Below are 16,695 nucleotides of genomic sequence, written 5' to 3' on the forward strand. Positions count from 1 at the left end.
GTATATATTTAATGTATACAATATGATGTTTTGCTATACAGATACATAGTGAATTAATTACCATAGTCAAGCAAATTGACATATCCATCACCTCACATAGCATTTTTCTGTGGTAGGAACACCTAAAATCTATTCCCTTAGTAAATTTTCAGTACGTAATACAATATTATTAACTATAGTCCTCATGCTATGCACTAGATCACTAGACTTATTAATCCTACATAGAGGCAAGTTTGTACTCTTGGACCTGTATCTCCCCTTTCCTCTCCCTCACTGCCCGGGGTAACCACCAAAACACTTAAAAGGCCAGTTTTAAAAAACACTTTAGAAATCTGTTTCTTTGTCTTCAAGAGCATACACACGAACAGGAAAATTATTCCATCACTTTCATTAAAATTAAAATCTCAGTGACAATTAGGTAATTTCCACATCAGAAACAAAGCTTGCTATCTTTTAATTTAACCCAGTAACGAAAACAACTCAGCCAACGAGGGCTCAGGGCCTCCTATGCTCATTTTGCAGAAGGCATGTTTGCTTGGAAACCTGTCCTCAACCAGTCCGGCCCCACTGAGTTCGTGTTCCGCGTCTTCACCACCGTCCCCGAATTCCAGGCCCTGCTCTTCCTCCTCTTCCTCCTCCTCTACGTGATGATCCTTTGCGGCAACACGGCCATCATCTGGGTGGTGTGCACACACAGCTCCCTGCGCACCCCGATGTACTTCTTCCTCTCCAACCTGTCCTTTGTAGAGATCTGCTACACCACCGTCGTGGTGCCCCTGATGCTCTCCAACATTCTGGGGGCCCAGAAGCCCATTCCGCTGGCCGGATGTGGGGCCCAGATGTTCTTCTTCCTCACACTTGGGGGCGCTGACTGTTTCCTCCTGGCAGTCATGGCATACGATCGCTACGCGGCCATCTGCCACCCGCTGCACTACACGCTCATCATGACCCAGAGGCTGTGCGTGCAGGCGGTGGCCGGCGCGCTGGGCCTGGCCCTCCTGCTCTCCCTGCAGCTCACCGCCCTCATCTTCACCCTGCCCTTCTGCGGGCGCCGCCGGGAAATCAACCACTTCCTCTGCGACGTGCCCCCGGTCCTGCGCCTGGCCTGTGCGGACATCCGCGTGCACCAGGCTGTCCTCTATGTCGTGAGCATCCTGGTGCTGACCGTCCCCTTCCTGCTCATCTGCGTCTCCTACGCGTTCATCACCTCCACCATCCTGCGCATGCGCTCTGCCGAGGGCCGGCGCCGGGCCTTCTCCACCTGCTCGTCCCACCTCACCGTGGTCCTGCTGCAGTACGGCTTCTGTGCCTTGGTGTACTTGCGCCCCCAATCCAGCTCCTCGGTGGATGAGGACCGCCAATTTGCCCTCATTTACACTTTTGTCACCCCCTTACTCAACCCTTTGATTTACACGCTTCGGAACAAGGATGTCAAAGGTGCTCTGAAAAAGGTCATCAGTACCAAAGGGACATCCGAAGGTTAGGGAGATCGACAGTTCCTTGAGCACCTGACAGCAGTGAAACGCTCACGTGCAAATGCCAGATTTGCCTGTATTTCCTCACAATTTGGACTTGCATTAATTGTCTGTACCTAATACACTTAGTTTCTGCAGTTCACTCTCATTTTTTTTTTTTTAATTTTATGAAACCTTAAAACTCCAAAAAGTGGATAGGGACACTATAGGCTGCTATTGTTCACTTAACTCGAAGTTAAAAAGTTTACCTTTCCTCTGAAGCAATATATGAACAAGAGATTTATTTTAAGGAATTGGCTCATGTGATTGTGGTGGTGATCTTTATTCTTCTTCATGTTCTATACCTTAAATACTATGATGTAAAGTTAGCAACTCTCAACTATGATCATGTGAAGTTCAAATACCTTGTGTTATATGATAAGGGGATAAGAGAGATAAAAAAAAAAACATAAGTATTTATTATACACACACACACACACACACACATATCCATAACAAAATAAGGGAAAAATACACCTAACAATAACAATCCTCATTTCTGTAACTGGTCATATGGTCAAACTGATATTAATAACTCCCTTCTTCCACTACCCATATTCCCTTTGTCCTCAGAAAGTACCACAACTCATTGTGTTTCTTTATCTGATAGTCTGGCCCAAGGCTTCATTCCTGAAGAGTCTGGGTCTTTAGCAGTCCTTCTTGAATTGGGTTGTTGTAGTTTTCCATTGACTTTAATCTCAGGAGATAGTAGTACTAAGAAGCACTCTAACTTGCCTCCTATATTCCAAATACACTCTTTCTAGGAGAGGCAGTCCAATTTCCCCTTGGTAATGAGAATCAATCACCCCATTCAGAACGTAAACAATTTTATTTGCCTATTGATTCAGAGACAAGAGGAACCCAATGTGGCCAGGTGACAGTCTCTTAACAGTCTCTTCTAGCTCAATGGAATCACTGTTGCATCTCCTGGTGGATGCATTCCTCCCTTTGGAACTAAGATGTCTTGACCAGTCGAATATAAGGTCAAGGGGCAGGTCATTATGAATAATGGTGAATGATGCCACTCATTTCTACCCATTGATTCCTAGAGCTATAATTCTTGCCTATGGGAGAAACAGCACCATATGTATGTTGGATGGTGCTTGAGAGCATATATAGCCTCCTAAAAAATGTACCCAGCCCTTAAAGGTATTGCCACCAAGCTGGTGTTGTAACTAAGTCTTCAACAGGCCATTACCAGTTGCTTCAGGATGTTGGGTAACATGGTAATGGGAACCAGTTAATTCCATTCACACACTTCATTTGCTATCAAGCGACAACCTTGATCAGAAGCAATGCTTTGTGGAATATGGATATCCAGTTTTTGTACACTGATATCCAGTTTTCCCAACACCTTTTATTGAAGAGACTTTTTCTCATTGTATATTCTTGGCACCCTCATTGAAGATCAATTGACCATACTGTTATCAGCTTGCTAGGATGTGAGTCTAGTCATAGGTTTAGAAACAAAGAGGGGGTTTAAGAGTGGGTCCTGAGGAGAATCAGCAGTGTCTTATAAGGCAATTACCCCAGGGGATGCCATTAGAGGGAAATCAGGATTAATGTCCTCAGCCAAGGCTGGAGCAGCTACTTTACTGGCAAACAAGACTCACCAGAATTTAGGACTTCTATGTTCCCAGCTTCATCAGAATTCTCTCATATGTCCCCATTTTCTAGAGCCTATTGATTTTATTGAAATCAGTTTTTAGATTGCTTTGGACAATATGGTAATTTTAAAGATATTAATATTTTATAATGTTAATACTTCCAATCCATGAGCATGAGATGTTTTTCCACTTATTTGTGTCATCTACAATTTCCTCCGTTAGTGTTTTATAGATTTCCTTGTAGATATTTTTCCTTTCCTTAGTTAAATATTCCTAGGTATTTTAATCTTTTGTAGCTATTATAAATGGAATTCCCTTCTTGATTAGATTCTTGGACAGATTATTATTGGTGTATAGAAATTATACTGATTTATAAAACATGGTATAAGTTTTATGGATGCTGTTCACCTACATATGCCAAAGTCTTTAACAATGTTACTACAATTTGACTCAGTAATTTCTCATCTAAGAAATAAATATATAAAGCAAATCAGCATAAAGTAATATAAAGTGGCAAGTATAAGAGTGTATCCAGGTATCAACTGGAAATAGGTAACTCATTTAGTAACTTTTAACTGAAAAAATTATAATAAAGGTATTATCTATAGTAGTTATGGGTAAGAAGACCAACAAGATGCAGCAAAGCACTTACATGTCAACAATAGCAAGAAGACATTATCACCCCTACACCTAAAAGGCAAAAGAAGGGTGCAGTATTATAAGAGACCTGTGAAAGCTAGATCTATGGGAAAGAAACCACTTGGTAGAAACTGTGACTTTAGAAAAAATAAAAAGCAACTTTTGACAGACCTATGACCATGCAAGGAGAGAGCAGGGAGGTAAATACCCCAATCTCTCTCTACTCATACCCTCTCATTTTTGTACTGTCTCCCATTGGCCAAACCAAAGAGGCAAGAAGAGGGCTGGGGAAAAGTTAGTCTCTTGGGTCACAGAACAGGGAAGACAAAGACCTTGAGAATTAGGAGCAAAGAATAATCAGAAAAAAGGTTGTTTTCTATAAGACTACATACAAAAATTAAAATATATTGACAATCCAATTCCCCCATAATAAAGCATTGCTTAAACATTTATTGTATGAAGGAATATTATTCAACTTTAAATTTATATTTTTATTATTTTACTTTATTTTTTTAATTTCAGCTTATTATGGGGGTATAAATGTTAAGGTTATGTATATTACCCTTGTCCCCCTCCCCCCTCGAGTCAGCACTTCAAGCATGTCCATCCCCCAGACAGTGTGCATCACACTTATTATGTATGTATATACCCATCCTTTCCTCCCCCCCCACCTGCCCGATACCTGATAAATGTTATTGCTATATGTCTACTTAGGTGTTGATCAGTGAAACCAATTTGCTGGAGAGCACATGTGGTGCTTATTTTTCCATTATTGAGATACTTCACTTAGAATGTGTTCCAGCTCTATCCAGGAAAATACAAGAGGTGCTATATCACTGTTGTTTCTTATAGCTGAATAGTACTCCATAGTATACATATACCACATTTTATTAATCCACTCTTCTATTGATGAGCACTTGGGTTGTTTCCACAGCTTTGCAATTGTGAATTGTGCTGCTATAAACATTCGAGTGCAGGTGTCTTGTGCCAGTTCAAAGCTGTTTTAATTACTATAGCATTGTAGTATAATTTGAAATCTGGTAAATTGATACCTCCCATTTTGTTTTTATTGCCTAGGATTATAAGTTTATATTTTTAAATACTAGTGATTAGTAATATCTAACATTAATTGCTTTCTATGTGCCAGAAGTAAAAATATTGTGTATATACATATATATACATTTACCTAATCTTCAAAATTCTGTGACGGACTTTCACTATGCCCATTTTCCAAAGCTAGAACTGACTCACAGAGTATAAGAAACTGGCAGAAGGTCACATGCTGCTAATAAGTGGTGAAGCTGGAATTTAAACCCAGGGATATTCCAGCTTCAGAGGTAATGTTAATACTTATAATTATTATTAGCAAAAGCAAGATATAAGCTGCATTTACAGCATGATTCAGATACTGAAAATATCCACCATGTAGCATATGTAGGAAAGAAAATGAATATAAATATACCAAAATATTAACTATAGTCATCTCTGATTTCAGGGATAATGAATGACATTTATCATCTTCATTATTCATCCTTAGGCCTCCACACTTTATATATTACAAATGAGTATTTGGGGAGCTTGAATTTCTTTTTTAAATTTTATTTTAATTGACTAATAATAATTGTGTATATTAAATATTTATAGAGTATAATGTGATGTTATGATACAGCATACATTGTAGAATGATCCAATCAGGATAATTAACTTATCCATCACTACATATATTTATAATTTCTTTGTGATGAGAACATTTAAAATCTATTCTTTTAGCAGTTTGAAATATACAATACATTATTATTAACTACAGGTCACCAGGTTCCAGTGGAGTTGATCACTAGAATTTATTTCTCCTGTCTAACTGAAATTTGTCCCCTTTGACTAACATCTCTTTCCCTATTCACACCCGCTACCACTGAGCCTCAGGAAACCACCATTATACTCTCTACTTTCCTGAATTTCACTTTTTTGATTTCACATACAAGTGAAATCATACAGCATCTGTATTTCTGTGCTGGCCTCTTTCACTTAGCAATGTGTCCTCTAGGTTCATCCATGTTGCCACGAATGACATGGCATCTGCTTCTCAGAGTATCCAAATCAATAATACTTCATAATAAAACTCTACCAGCTCATATCAGACCTTCTAGCGTGTCATATTATGCTGTCCGTTTTTCATTAGGCATGAGATAACTCTTCAGTAAAGTATACAGTCCTCACTAAAGTGTGAATTCAATATTTTCTAGTTAGAACTTTTTTCCCAATAAAATTATTTGATTAAGAACCTCTCCAATTATACATCTATAAATGTGCATGCACACACATACACACACATGAACTCCCCTCCATATATATATATGTATATATATATATATAAAGATATATCCAGAATAGATATAGATGATCTACTTACAGATAAGATAGATATAGATATAGATCTTTAAAGAGAGAGAAGTGAGAAATAGCTAAGAGTTTGGGCCTTCCATATGGCACAAAAATGTGAAAAGAAAATTTTATGGAATGCTGATTTAACAAACATAATTTATGGCTTGGTGTACTACATCCAGGGTTCATTTGCAATAAGGTAACTATTTTTTTTTTAACTTTCCTCATACTTTGTATTAATTCGCTTGTGTGCCATATAAGGGTGGAACACATAGAAGAACATCCCTGGGCTTGTTCCAGTGAGGTACCCACTGTATTAATTGTCTTGGACAGTGAATTCCTAGAGTAGGGACAGGGATTTGGGCAATGGAAAAGCTTTACAAAGTGCTTAATACAAATTAGGATGAACAAACAAGTTCTGATACAAACCTAAGTTCCTTTAAAGTAGTATGTCTCTAACAGCTCTCATCTGGCTTCCTGCAACACAATCACTGGCAGCATTTTGGGAAATTGCTGCCTCTGAGGTCCCATACTCAATACCACCCAACTGAACCTTCTACAAGGAGTAGGGAAATATCCTTTTGAAATAAATACTCGGTTACACTATGTGAACCAAAGTTTATATAGCAAACATTTGCAAATCAAATCTTTTTTTTTACATCGACTCACCTTAAGATAGCAGGGCTTATTTATCTCCATTTTTATTGATCTTCCTGGAGCATTGTTAATAATCCTTAGGTTTCAGCTGTTGAGGTCACTTCCCCAGGGACCCTCTGTGAAACTTCTCTTGGCGAAGTCCTCGTTTTTGTTTTGTGCTCATCTAAACTGGGACACGAAAGTTCCTGAGATGATGTCATTTACAGGAACTCCACAAGGACATTATCTGCACTGATAATTGTTAACCCCACCACATTTCCTGGTTTATTCAATTTTTAGTTTTTAAGTTTGATCTTTAAAAATATCAGCTTTCTTGAAGGAAAGTATGCCAGTAGCCTCAACTTTTTTCAACCAAGTTCCCTTCGGGATTAATTAAATCCAGTCCATGTAAATCGAGGGGGGAAATTGCAGCAACGAATTACTCATTCTATGAAGTCCTTGGTCCATTACTAGAGTATTTCTAAGTAGTTGTTTTACAAAATGTGGGACAAGAAAGATAGAGATACTTCTGACAGATGGATGACTTGATGGAAACAAGTCAAAGAAGAGACTTCCCTGGAAATAAGGTCTTTAAAGAGGTACTTAGGTTAAAATGTGGTCATTAGGGTGACCTTATTCCGACATGACTATTGTCCTTCTAAGAAGAGGATATTAGGACACAGACTTGTACAGAGGGAAAACCATGGAAAGACACAGGGAGAAGACGGCTGTCTATATGCTGCACTGTTTGGCCGATGGGCACGTTTATAGCCCTGACTTTGGTGATGCAAAGGCAATTTATGTAACCTAACCATTTGTACCCCCATAATATTCTAAAATAAAAAATTAATTAATTAATTAAAAAGAACTGATCAGGGGAAAGAATGCACTGATTCTAGATAATCATTCTTAATACATGTAACTGAAATATCACCACAACAGAGAGGAAACCCCATCAAGTTACCACAAATGGATGAAAAGAAGGCTTAAAACTGTACAGCCCAGGCAGTTACAACTCCATGCTCACCTACCAACCTCCCCATCTTTATCTGAAGTTGCAAGATTCATTCTTATAGAGTTTCAGACCTGAATATCGAATTATTTATTCAATTATTCAATAAATAGTTTTGATTACCTTCTATATGTCTATCCCAATGGACTTAATAGGAGGTAATTTTGACTCCCAGGGAAATATCTGGAGATACTTTGCATTATTATAACCAGAAAATAGGGGCTAATGTCACTGTCATCTTGGGTAGAAGCCAGGATGCTGGGAAACATCCTACACTGAACAGGACAGCCTTTCATAGCAAATAATTATCCAACCCAGCATATCAACAGTGCCCAGGTTGGGAAATCCTAGTCGAGCCTTTTGTTACTCATACAATGTACATAGAACGTGAGGAAAAGCATACTTGGTTGTTGCCCTCATTGACCCTACATACTACTAGGGGGAGAGAGGCCAATCGAATAACACACAGATACATGTAAACTTCCAGCTGTGGTAGTTGCCATGACAGAGAGGTACATGACTTTCCAAAAGGCACATTTGACCCTGATATGACCAAGGTCAGAGAAGTCCTCCTCGAGGAAGTTGTAATGGGAGTGGCCAAAGGATAAGTAGGAGCTACTTAGGTAAAAAAGAAAGGGGAAAGGGCATTCCAAGCATAGGGAACAGCATGTGCAAAGGCCTGGTGGTTGCAGGAAGCATGCTGAGAAGATGGGACTGAAAGAAAAATGGGGCCGCTGGAGAAGAGTCGGGAGGAAGCCAGAAGGCAGCAGGGGTTCGACCTTATATTGCCTTCTAATCCATTTTGTGGTTCATCTTTGCAGTATATGCCAGATTTTACTTTCACTAAAAAGCATTTGAGGGCAATGTGGCTGGATGAAGCTTAATGTAGAGGAAAGTGAATATACTTTAGGATCAGACAAATTTCATCTCAGCTTCCTTGCTGCATCTATTCTTGGACAAACTACTCAAATTCTGCAGATCTTTTACTTTTGAATTTTACCTGTGAAATAGGAATAACTCACTTTGCAGAGTTCTTATGATTAAGTGATATAATGTATAAATGGGATACCAATTACCTCTTGTTAACATTGTTGTAAGAATAAAATGAGTTGATAAATGCAAAGTGCATGGAATATAGTAAGTGCAACATAAGACTCAGCTACTGTAGTCATTATAATGTTTGGCACATAGTAGGCACTTAACATATTATGCTTTCTCCCCTTCCCACCTCCTCTCTCCTCCATTTATTGGCACCGAAGATATCTCAGAGTTTCTGAATATCTCAGGTATCTCAGCCATGCCTGCTTTGGGATCTGATCATCCGGCATGTGCATGCGCACGCACACACACACACACACACACACACACACCCAGAGAACTTCATTAATCACTGTAGGTCTATGCAGAAGAATTGCCATTGACTAAATGAACACTTGGGTGCATACATTCACACACAGACACACAAACATTTATATATATTTTAACATGATATATATATATATATATATTTTTTTACACATGGCTAACATTTGTTCCAAGGGAATTAATTAAGCTAATTTGCTAATTAATAGGAATGTCTCGGCTCAAGGAAAATTAAAGATGCAGCAAAAAAGGTGAAACCTTTGCCATGTATTAATTGAAGCTCCCTTAATAATATAACACTATGCTAGGCCCCATGGAAGAGAAATAAAATACAAAATATAGTCTCAATTCTCCAGGGCAATAATAATTTGGGACTAGGAATGAACCCAACCATGACAGAATGGTGGGAGTAAATTCTCTGAAACAGGAGGTTCAAATGACCTTGATCAGGGCACTTCACATTTCTCACAGAATTGTTTTGGACAACACTGAGAGTGTGCTAAAGGGTTTGATACTGGTCTTTACTTTGACAAACGTACTCCAGACCCTCCACATAATAGACACAGTTTTAGTTCAGACCAATTATCTGGTAACAGGGGAGGAGGTCAGCAAAGACTGAGCTGCCTTCTTCAGGGACATGGAACTTATGAGGCAAGACCCTCAGTGGCAAAGCAATTTACGCCTTCCATAGCGGCCTCTGTTTGGGAGGTTACATAAAGGCTCAGTCCCACTAGGTAGTCTCTCCAGGGCCATGCTCTCCCTTCTTTAACCACCCGAGTAGTTAGATGTCACCTGCTAGGGCCTGTCTTTTATGAATATACCTGAGGAGGCTGTCTCAGTGCATCCCTCTCCCTTCTCATGTTGAAGGTAAGTGAAAGTCTTCTTCTACCTTCTTCCAGGTTTGCAACGTTCCAGCACCAGCTAAAACTGAGTTAGAAAAGTGGGTAGCGGCTTTACAAATAGACTCCCGGATTTCGGAACTAGTTCACCCCTTGACTTATGGTGCTTCTCTGAATTTCACTTGGAAACCCAATTATTCTGATTAAAATGGTAATAACTAATCTCAGTCAAAGAAATGTTAAGGGATTGAATAAATATAAATTTTGATAAGGTTTAAAAGTTAATAAAAAGCCTTTTCATCATATGGTACCTCATTTAATCCTCTGCTATGAAGCAGACATTATTAATATCATACCCTCATTAGAAACAAATAAAAGAGGGAAGAATTTTAACATTTGTTATGCAACTTAATAGGTTTCATACATCAAACCAAGTGTTCTAAATACTTTATCTCATTTAATTTCATCACAGCTCCATTACGTAAGTGCTATTATTTACATCTTTTAAACATGAGGAAACAGAAATTAATGCAAGATGATCTGCCCAGAGGATAATGCTAATAATAGCAAGCTGAGATTCTAGCTCAGGTCTGCTAAGTGACAAATCTACTAGCCCCCTTTTTTATGTAACACTAACTAGACAGTTGGAGGGCTGTTCTAGTCTAGACCATCTGAATTTCAAGATTGAACAGAGATAATGTTTCTCAGGATAGCCTGAGAATAATATTTCTTAGGCTATTAGCCAGAGATAATGTTTCTCAGGATAGCCCCAGTTGGGGCAAGGCTATCCGGAGAGGTCGGAAGGAATTTGAGAGTATGATGTGGGGTTTGACCTGGATGCACTGAGATCTAGGGGAGATTTCTGCGGATGATGCTGAAGGGCTCTTATCTTACTCTTTCCTATGCAACATATTTAGTAACCACTGGGAATAGCAAATTAATGATGTGTTGATATGATACTTTTCACTCTCTTGGAACCATGAATTCAACTATTTTATCTATCTAGATCTTGTCCATGTAACCATTCCTGTGGTATGTCCCATGCAGCACACTTTTAAAAGAGATATTTAAATTGAGAGTTTAAATTTTATGACATATAAAAACCATGTCGCGAGAAATACTAAAAGAAAATTAGAAAAAACAATCAGAGCTACACTATAAGAGTTCTTTAGTATCTGAAGTGTTTTATGTAGAAAATGGCCACATTGTTTAGAACAGAAAGAATAAGCTAAGGTTGCACAGAGGCAGGTTTCAACAGATCACAGAAATAACTTTCAGAGAATCTAGTATTCCAACACTGGAGCAAGTAAGCCAGGAGGCAATGAGAGTCTGTGGGCATTGAAGGTGACCCGATGTCCTGATACTGTATGGAAGATTCAGGTAGCTAACAGGAGATTAAACTAGGCAATCTCTGAGGTCTCTTCCAGCACCAAAAATTCATGACCTATGATAGCTCTGATTTAAATATTTTATCATAAATGTTGGAGATGCAGCATTAAGATGATAAATATTTGATGTAATGGATATGAAAATTAGCCTGATTTGATCATTCCAAAATGTATACATGTATCAAAACATCACATTGTACCCACAAATATATACAATGATTATTGTCAATTAAAAATAACATAACATTTTTTTAAAAGATGATATGACTATAATGGACTACAACAAAATTCTCAGAAGTCATCATTATGACATGAATTTCACAACCTCCTCCTATCATAACACAGGGGGTAGATGAGCCTTTAGATATCAATTTATTGTAGGCGTCTATCTGCTATGTTCTAGATTGACAGGATTTTTTCCACAGTGTAACCCAAATATGTATATGAAGTTGTTTCCCATAAGGGCACCTAAACAAGTGATTTGACTATGAAATAATCTTAAATTTTTCACTTAACAGAAGCAGAAAATGGAAAAAAAACAAATGACTTATGTTTTTCACAGTATACTTATCCATTCAAGATATAATTCTTTTTTAAACAGAGTCTCACTCTGTCGTCCAAGCTAGAGTGCAGTGGCATCATCACAGCTCACAACAACCTCAAACTCCCGGGCTCAAGCAATCCTCCTATCTCAGCCTCCTGAGTAGCTGGAACTACAGGCACACACCACCACGCCCAACTATTTTTTTCTATTTTTAGTAGAAATGGGGTCTTCTCTTGCTCAGGCTGGTCTCAAACTCCTGACCTAAACTGATCCTCCTGCCTCCCAGAGTGCCAGGATTACAGGCATTACCACCACACCTGGCCAAGATATAATCACTGAGTGTTTACAATTTTCACAACATAAGACTTGGTGGTCATGGAGATATACAAATATAAATAAGGCAGAGTGGCTGCCCTTGAACTTACAAATAATAAGGATGGTTGTCTTTTATTAGGTTGCTATTACTATGGACTGGTCATCGTGATACTATATCTTATATTAGTATCACATTTAAACTCACAGCAACCCTTTGAACCAAGTATAATTATTATCCCATTTTCTTTTAAATTTCAGCCTATTATGGAGGCACAAAATTTTCAAATAAAGAAACTGAGACTCAGAGAAATCATATATTGCCTAGCATCATGGCACTGGGAAATGGAATTATTCAAACCACAACCTTTAATTTCACAGCTCACTTCACACTGATACACTGCCTCTCCTCCACATGTTATAGTAAAGTGTGCAATATGCTAAGTGGCATTAGAAATAATTCAAAGTATTATTGAAGTTCAGATGAGGAAAACAGAATAACTGAAACAGACACTGCTTGTTCGCTGTTAGAAAAACAACAGAGAGCCAGTAATGCCCTCAGTGTTCTTACTATTTGTGACTGGCTATAATCACATTTGTCTCCATGCTCCTGACAGTGTGGTAGGTTTATGTGAATGATTTTTACTGGAAGTGGCGTGTCCAGTTAGAGATTTCTCTTCAAAGCTCATAACAAAGAACAGAAAATATTTAAACTTGACAAGCTGAAACAAGATCGTATGTTACCTCTTTCCCACCTTCTTGAATATGAGTTGGTCTGGGAAAAGAAGTGGGACGGACATCCTTTGCAAGTTATGTCTATTCATTAAAAGGTTTCCACGAGAACTAGATGGCTTCTCCCAGATTTCACATAAGCTTCTTAGAAATATGGAAGAAGGGACTGGCTTAGTCTTTCATATTCATGCCCAAACTTGCAGGAAAGGCTCTTAGATTTTCAACAGCTCAATCACATATTTTCCCATATCTCCACAAACCAGGAGGAAACCTGTGATAAAACACCCTTTTTCCTTGAAGTTCTTATATGTCTCCTCACTGGATCAGGCTAAAGAAGCCAAGAGGAGGGAGGGCTTTGTTTCCTCGGGCTCATCCCTGACACTGTCAAGCTCAGGCCTGTGTAGGCCCTTCATCTTATGGGCGTTTTTTCTTTCTTCATTTTCTATCACATCGTGAGCTTTTGAGCGAAACATCCACATACCACTGCTGCAACACCTCGGGAGATATTGGGTATAGGTAAATATCTGAAGGAATGAATGATTGGCTTCCCTTTTGCACCTTAATGACTTTTTCTTGTGAATTTATTAAGAAAATTTAATTTTCGTTCCACTACTTCCGAAAATCGCTCCTGAATTCCACCCACTTCCTCTGCCACTTTTCCTCAGCGGTCTCTTACATAATCTGGCCCAACTCTTGGCAGTTGGAATTTGCGGTGTAGATATTTCTGTGGAGAAACCTTGTAAAATGGAGGGCGAAAAAAAGAACTAGTTCTTATCCTTCTTGTTTCTGACTCCAGCGCTGGTTAGACTAGAGTCCTGGCTCAGAGTGTAAACTAATGTATCCTCAGTCTCATTCTTCCCTCTGTCCTTGTGACTCTCCACAGAGAAAAGCTGTTAGCTCAATGGCCTGGGAAAATCACTCTGCGTTGATGGAATTTGTGCTCCTGGCTTACCCCGCCTGCCCAGAGCTGCGTGTCCTGTCCTTCCTTGGGGTCAGCCTGGTGTACATACTTATCATCACCGGGAATGTTCTTATCGTGGTGTCCATTCACACAGAAGCCCGTCTGCACACGCCCATGTACTATTTCCTGGGCAGCCTCGCAGGGGTAGAAATATGCTACACTGCGGTGGTGGTGCCCCACATCCTGGCCAACATCCTCCGGTCGGAGAAGACCATCTCCCTGCTGGGCTGTGCCGCTCAGATGGTGTTCTTCATCGGACTCGGCAGTGCTGACTGCTTCCTCTTGGCCACCATGGCCTATGACCGGTATGTTGCCATTTGCTGTCCTTTGCAGTACCCTGTCATCATGACACTGACTCTTTGTGTCCGCTTGGTTGTGGCCTCTGTGGTCACTGGCTTGTTCCTGTCCTTACAACTGGTGGCCTTCATCTTCTCCCTGCCCTTCTGCCGGGCTCGGGGTATTGAGCACTTCTTTTGTGATGTGCCCCCAGTCATGCGTCTTGTTTGCGCCCACAGCCACATCCACGAGCACTCAGTGCTGGCGGCGGCCACACTAGCCATCGCTGTGCCTTTCTTCCTCATCGCCACCTCCTACGCCTTCATAGTGGCCGCCGTGCTCAAGATCCACTCGGCCACTGGCCGCCGCCGGGCCTTCTCCACCTGCTCCTCCCACCTGGCCGTGGTGCTGCTGCAGTACGGCTGCTGCGCCTTCGTGTACCTGCGCCCCAACTCCAGCTACTACCCCAAGCTAGACCGGTTCATCTCCCTGGTGTACACATTAGGAACCCCACTGCTCAACCCACTCATCTACACCCTGAGGAACAGCGAGATGAAAGGGGCCATAGGGAGAGTTCTAACCCGGAATTGCCTCTCCCAGATCAGCCAGGACAGGGGAGGGTACAACCTGTCAGGCGTAAGTTTGGTCCCAGCCGTGTGAATCCCTGTGCAACTGGAATTTCTCTCAGTTGATGTTAAAATGAATTTTTAAGATGGTACAGATTTTATGAATGCTGTTTATCTACATGTGCCAAAGACTTTAAAATATTTCTGAAATTTGACTCAGTAAATCTTCTCCTAGGAAAGAAACATATAAGCAAGTCAGCATAAATAATATAAAGTGGCAAGTGTAAGGCTGTATCCAGGTATCTGGTGGAAAGAGATGGCTCGTTCAATATATTGAACTAAAAAAAAATGTAATAAAGGAATTATCTACAGTGGCTATGCTTAAGGAAACCATCAAGATGTGGCAATGCATTTACATACTAGCAACAGCAAGAAGACATTATCGCTTCTAGATCTAAAAGACAAAAGAAGGGCTCAGTATTATCATAGATCAGTTAGAACTAAACAGATCTAAGAAGAGAAACCACATGGCAAGAAATGTGGCTTTAGAAATAAAAAGCGACTGTTGATAGACCTATGATCATGCAAAGAGAGCGCAAGGAGGTAAATACCTCCGCCTCTCTCTGCTCAAAACCGCGCATCTCTTGTCCTGCCTCCCACTGGCCAAACCCAACTGACAACCAGAGGGCTGGAAAGATGGGATAATTCAGACCAGATAAGGCTGTCTCTTGGGGCACACAACAAGGCAGACAAAGACCTTGAGAATTAAGGACACACAGCACGTAACCAGAACAAAGTCTATTTATTATACAGTTATACATAACAATAAAAATAAATTAACAACCAATTTCCCTAAAGTATTATTTAAGCAATTACTGTATGAAAAAATATTACTTAGCCTCAATTTTATGTTTTCAAATACTAGTTATTAGTAATACTTAACATCAATTAATCATTTGCTGGGTGCCAGAAACATTTATAATATTTTATATATATATATATACTATTAATCTTCAAAAATCCTAAGAAGTAAGACTATTATCACTGTTTTTGATACAAATGGAAGAACTTCTCAGAGGACAGATCTGGAGAGTTGAGCCAATATCTGCAGATAATTATGGATTAGGAAACTGGTCCCAGGGAGCATAATTGGGCTGTAATAAAGGAACATTCTCCGCTGCCAGACAGTAAAGGATGCTGACAGTGTGCCCAATTGGATTGAGAATTACTATGGACTAGTGACTTCATTGTGCTCTAAATAGAGAGCTAATGCTAATTACAAGATCCTGGATGTTGAGCCTGGATAATAACTTTTATCTTTGAAATCTGTTTTATGGCACCACATATGTTTTGTGATGATGTTTCATGTGCTTTTGAAAAAATGCATATCCTTTTAAAATGGTAAAGATTTTAAATTATATATGTATACTTTACCTCAATAAAAAATAACTTAAAAAAAGAAAAGAATGTGTATCCTATAGATACTGAGTAGAATCAATTAGGTGAAGTTAGCTAACAGCGTGCTTCTAATCTTCAATATCTTTATATGTTTTTGTCTACTTTGCTATCAATTACCAATGGAAGTGGGTTAAAATCCACAACAATGATTGCAGATTTGTCAATCTCTCCCTTTAGTGCTGAAAATTTTTATTGCCTGTATCTTGAAGCTATATTTTGTTAGATAGTCTGTATGTCATTAGATGTAGACATATTTAGCATTGTTATATCTTGCTAACCCATTTTATCATTAAGCAATGCTTTTCTTTTTGCTGGTAATATACCTTGTCCAGAACTTTCAAAATTATAATTCCATTTACTGACCTTCCATATTTATGCTCTTATTGTATCAGATTTTATTTATAAATTTTATCATAGATTATTATTTTTGTTTTAAACAGTTAATAGGTTGTTTAATTCAAAAGTAG

At 39.3% G+C, this 16,695-nt stretch overlaps 2 protein-coding genes across 2 annotated transcripts; both read left to right on the top strand.

The window, feature by feature from the left end:
- The first annotated feature begins 456 nt into the window (after positions 1-456).
- Positions 457-1,484, top strand: LOC105863111 (olfactory receptor 10Q1-like). Its single transcript, XM_012749864.3, has one exon. The coding sequence runs from the start codon at positions 528-530 to the stop codon at positions 1,482-1,484; it is 957 nt and encodes a 318-aa protein (XP_012605318.2). The 5' UTR covers positions 457-527.
- A 12,384-nt stretch (positions 1,485-13,868) lies between these two features.
- OR10W1 (olfactory receptor family 10 subfamily W member 1) lies at positions 13,869-14,864 on the top strand. Its single transcript, XM_012749863.2, has one exon. It carries the CDS (start codon positions 13,869-13,871, stop codon positions 14,862-14,864), a length of 996 nt encoding a protein of 331 aa, XP_012605317.2.
- The last annotated feature ends 1,831 nt before the right edge of the window (positions 14,865-16,695 follow it).

The sequence above is a fragment of the Microcebus murinus genome, chromosome 4, assembly GCF_040939455.1.
Source record: "Microcebus murinus isolate Inina chromosome 4, M.murinus_Inina_mat1.0, whole genome shotgun sequence".
Lineage (NCBI taxonomy): Eukaryota > Metazoa > Chordata > Mammalia > Primates > Cheirogaleidae > Microcebus > Microcebus murinus.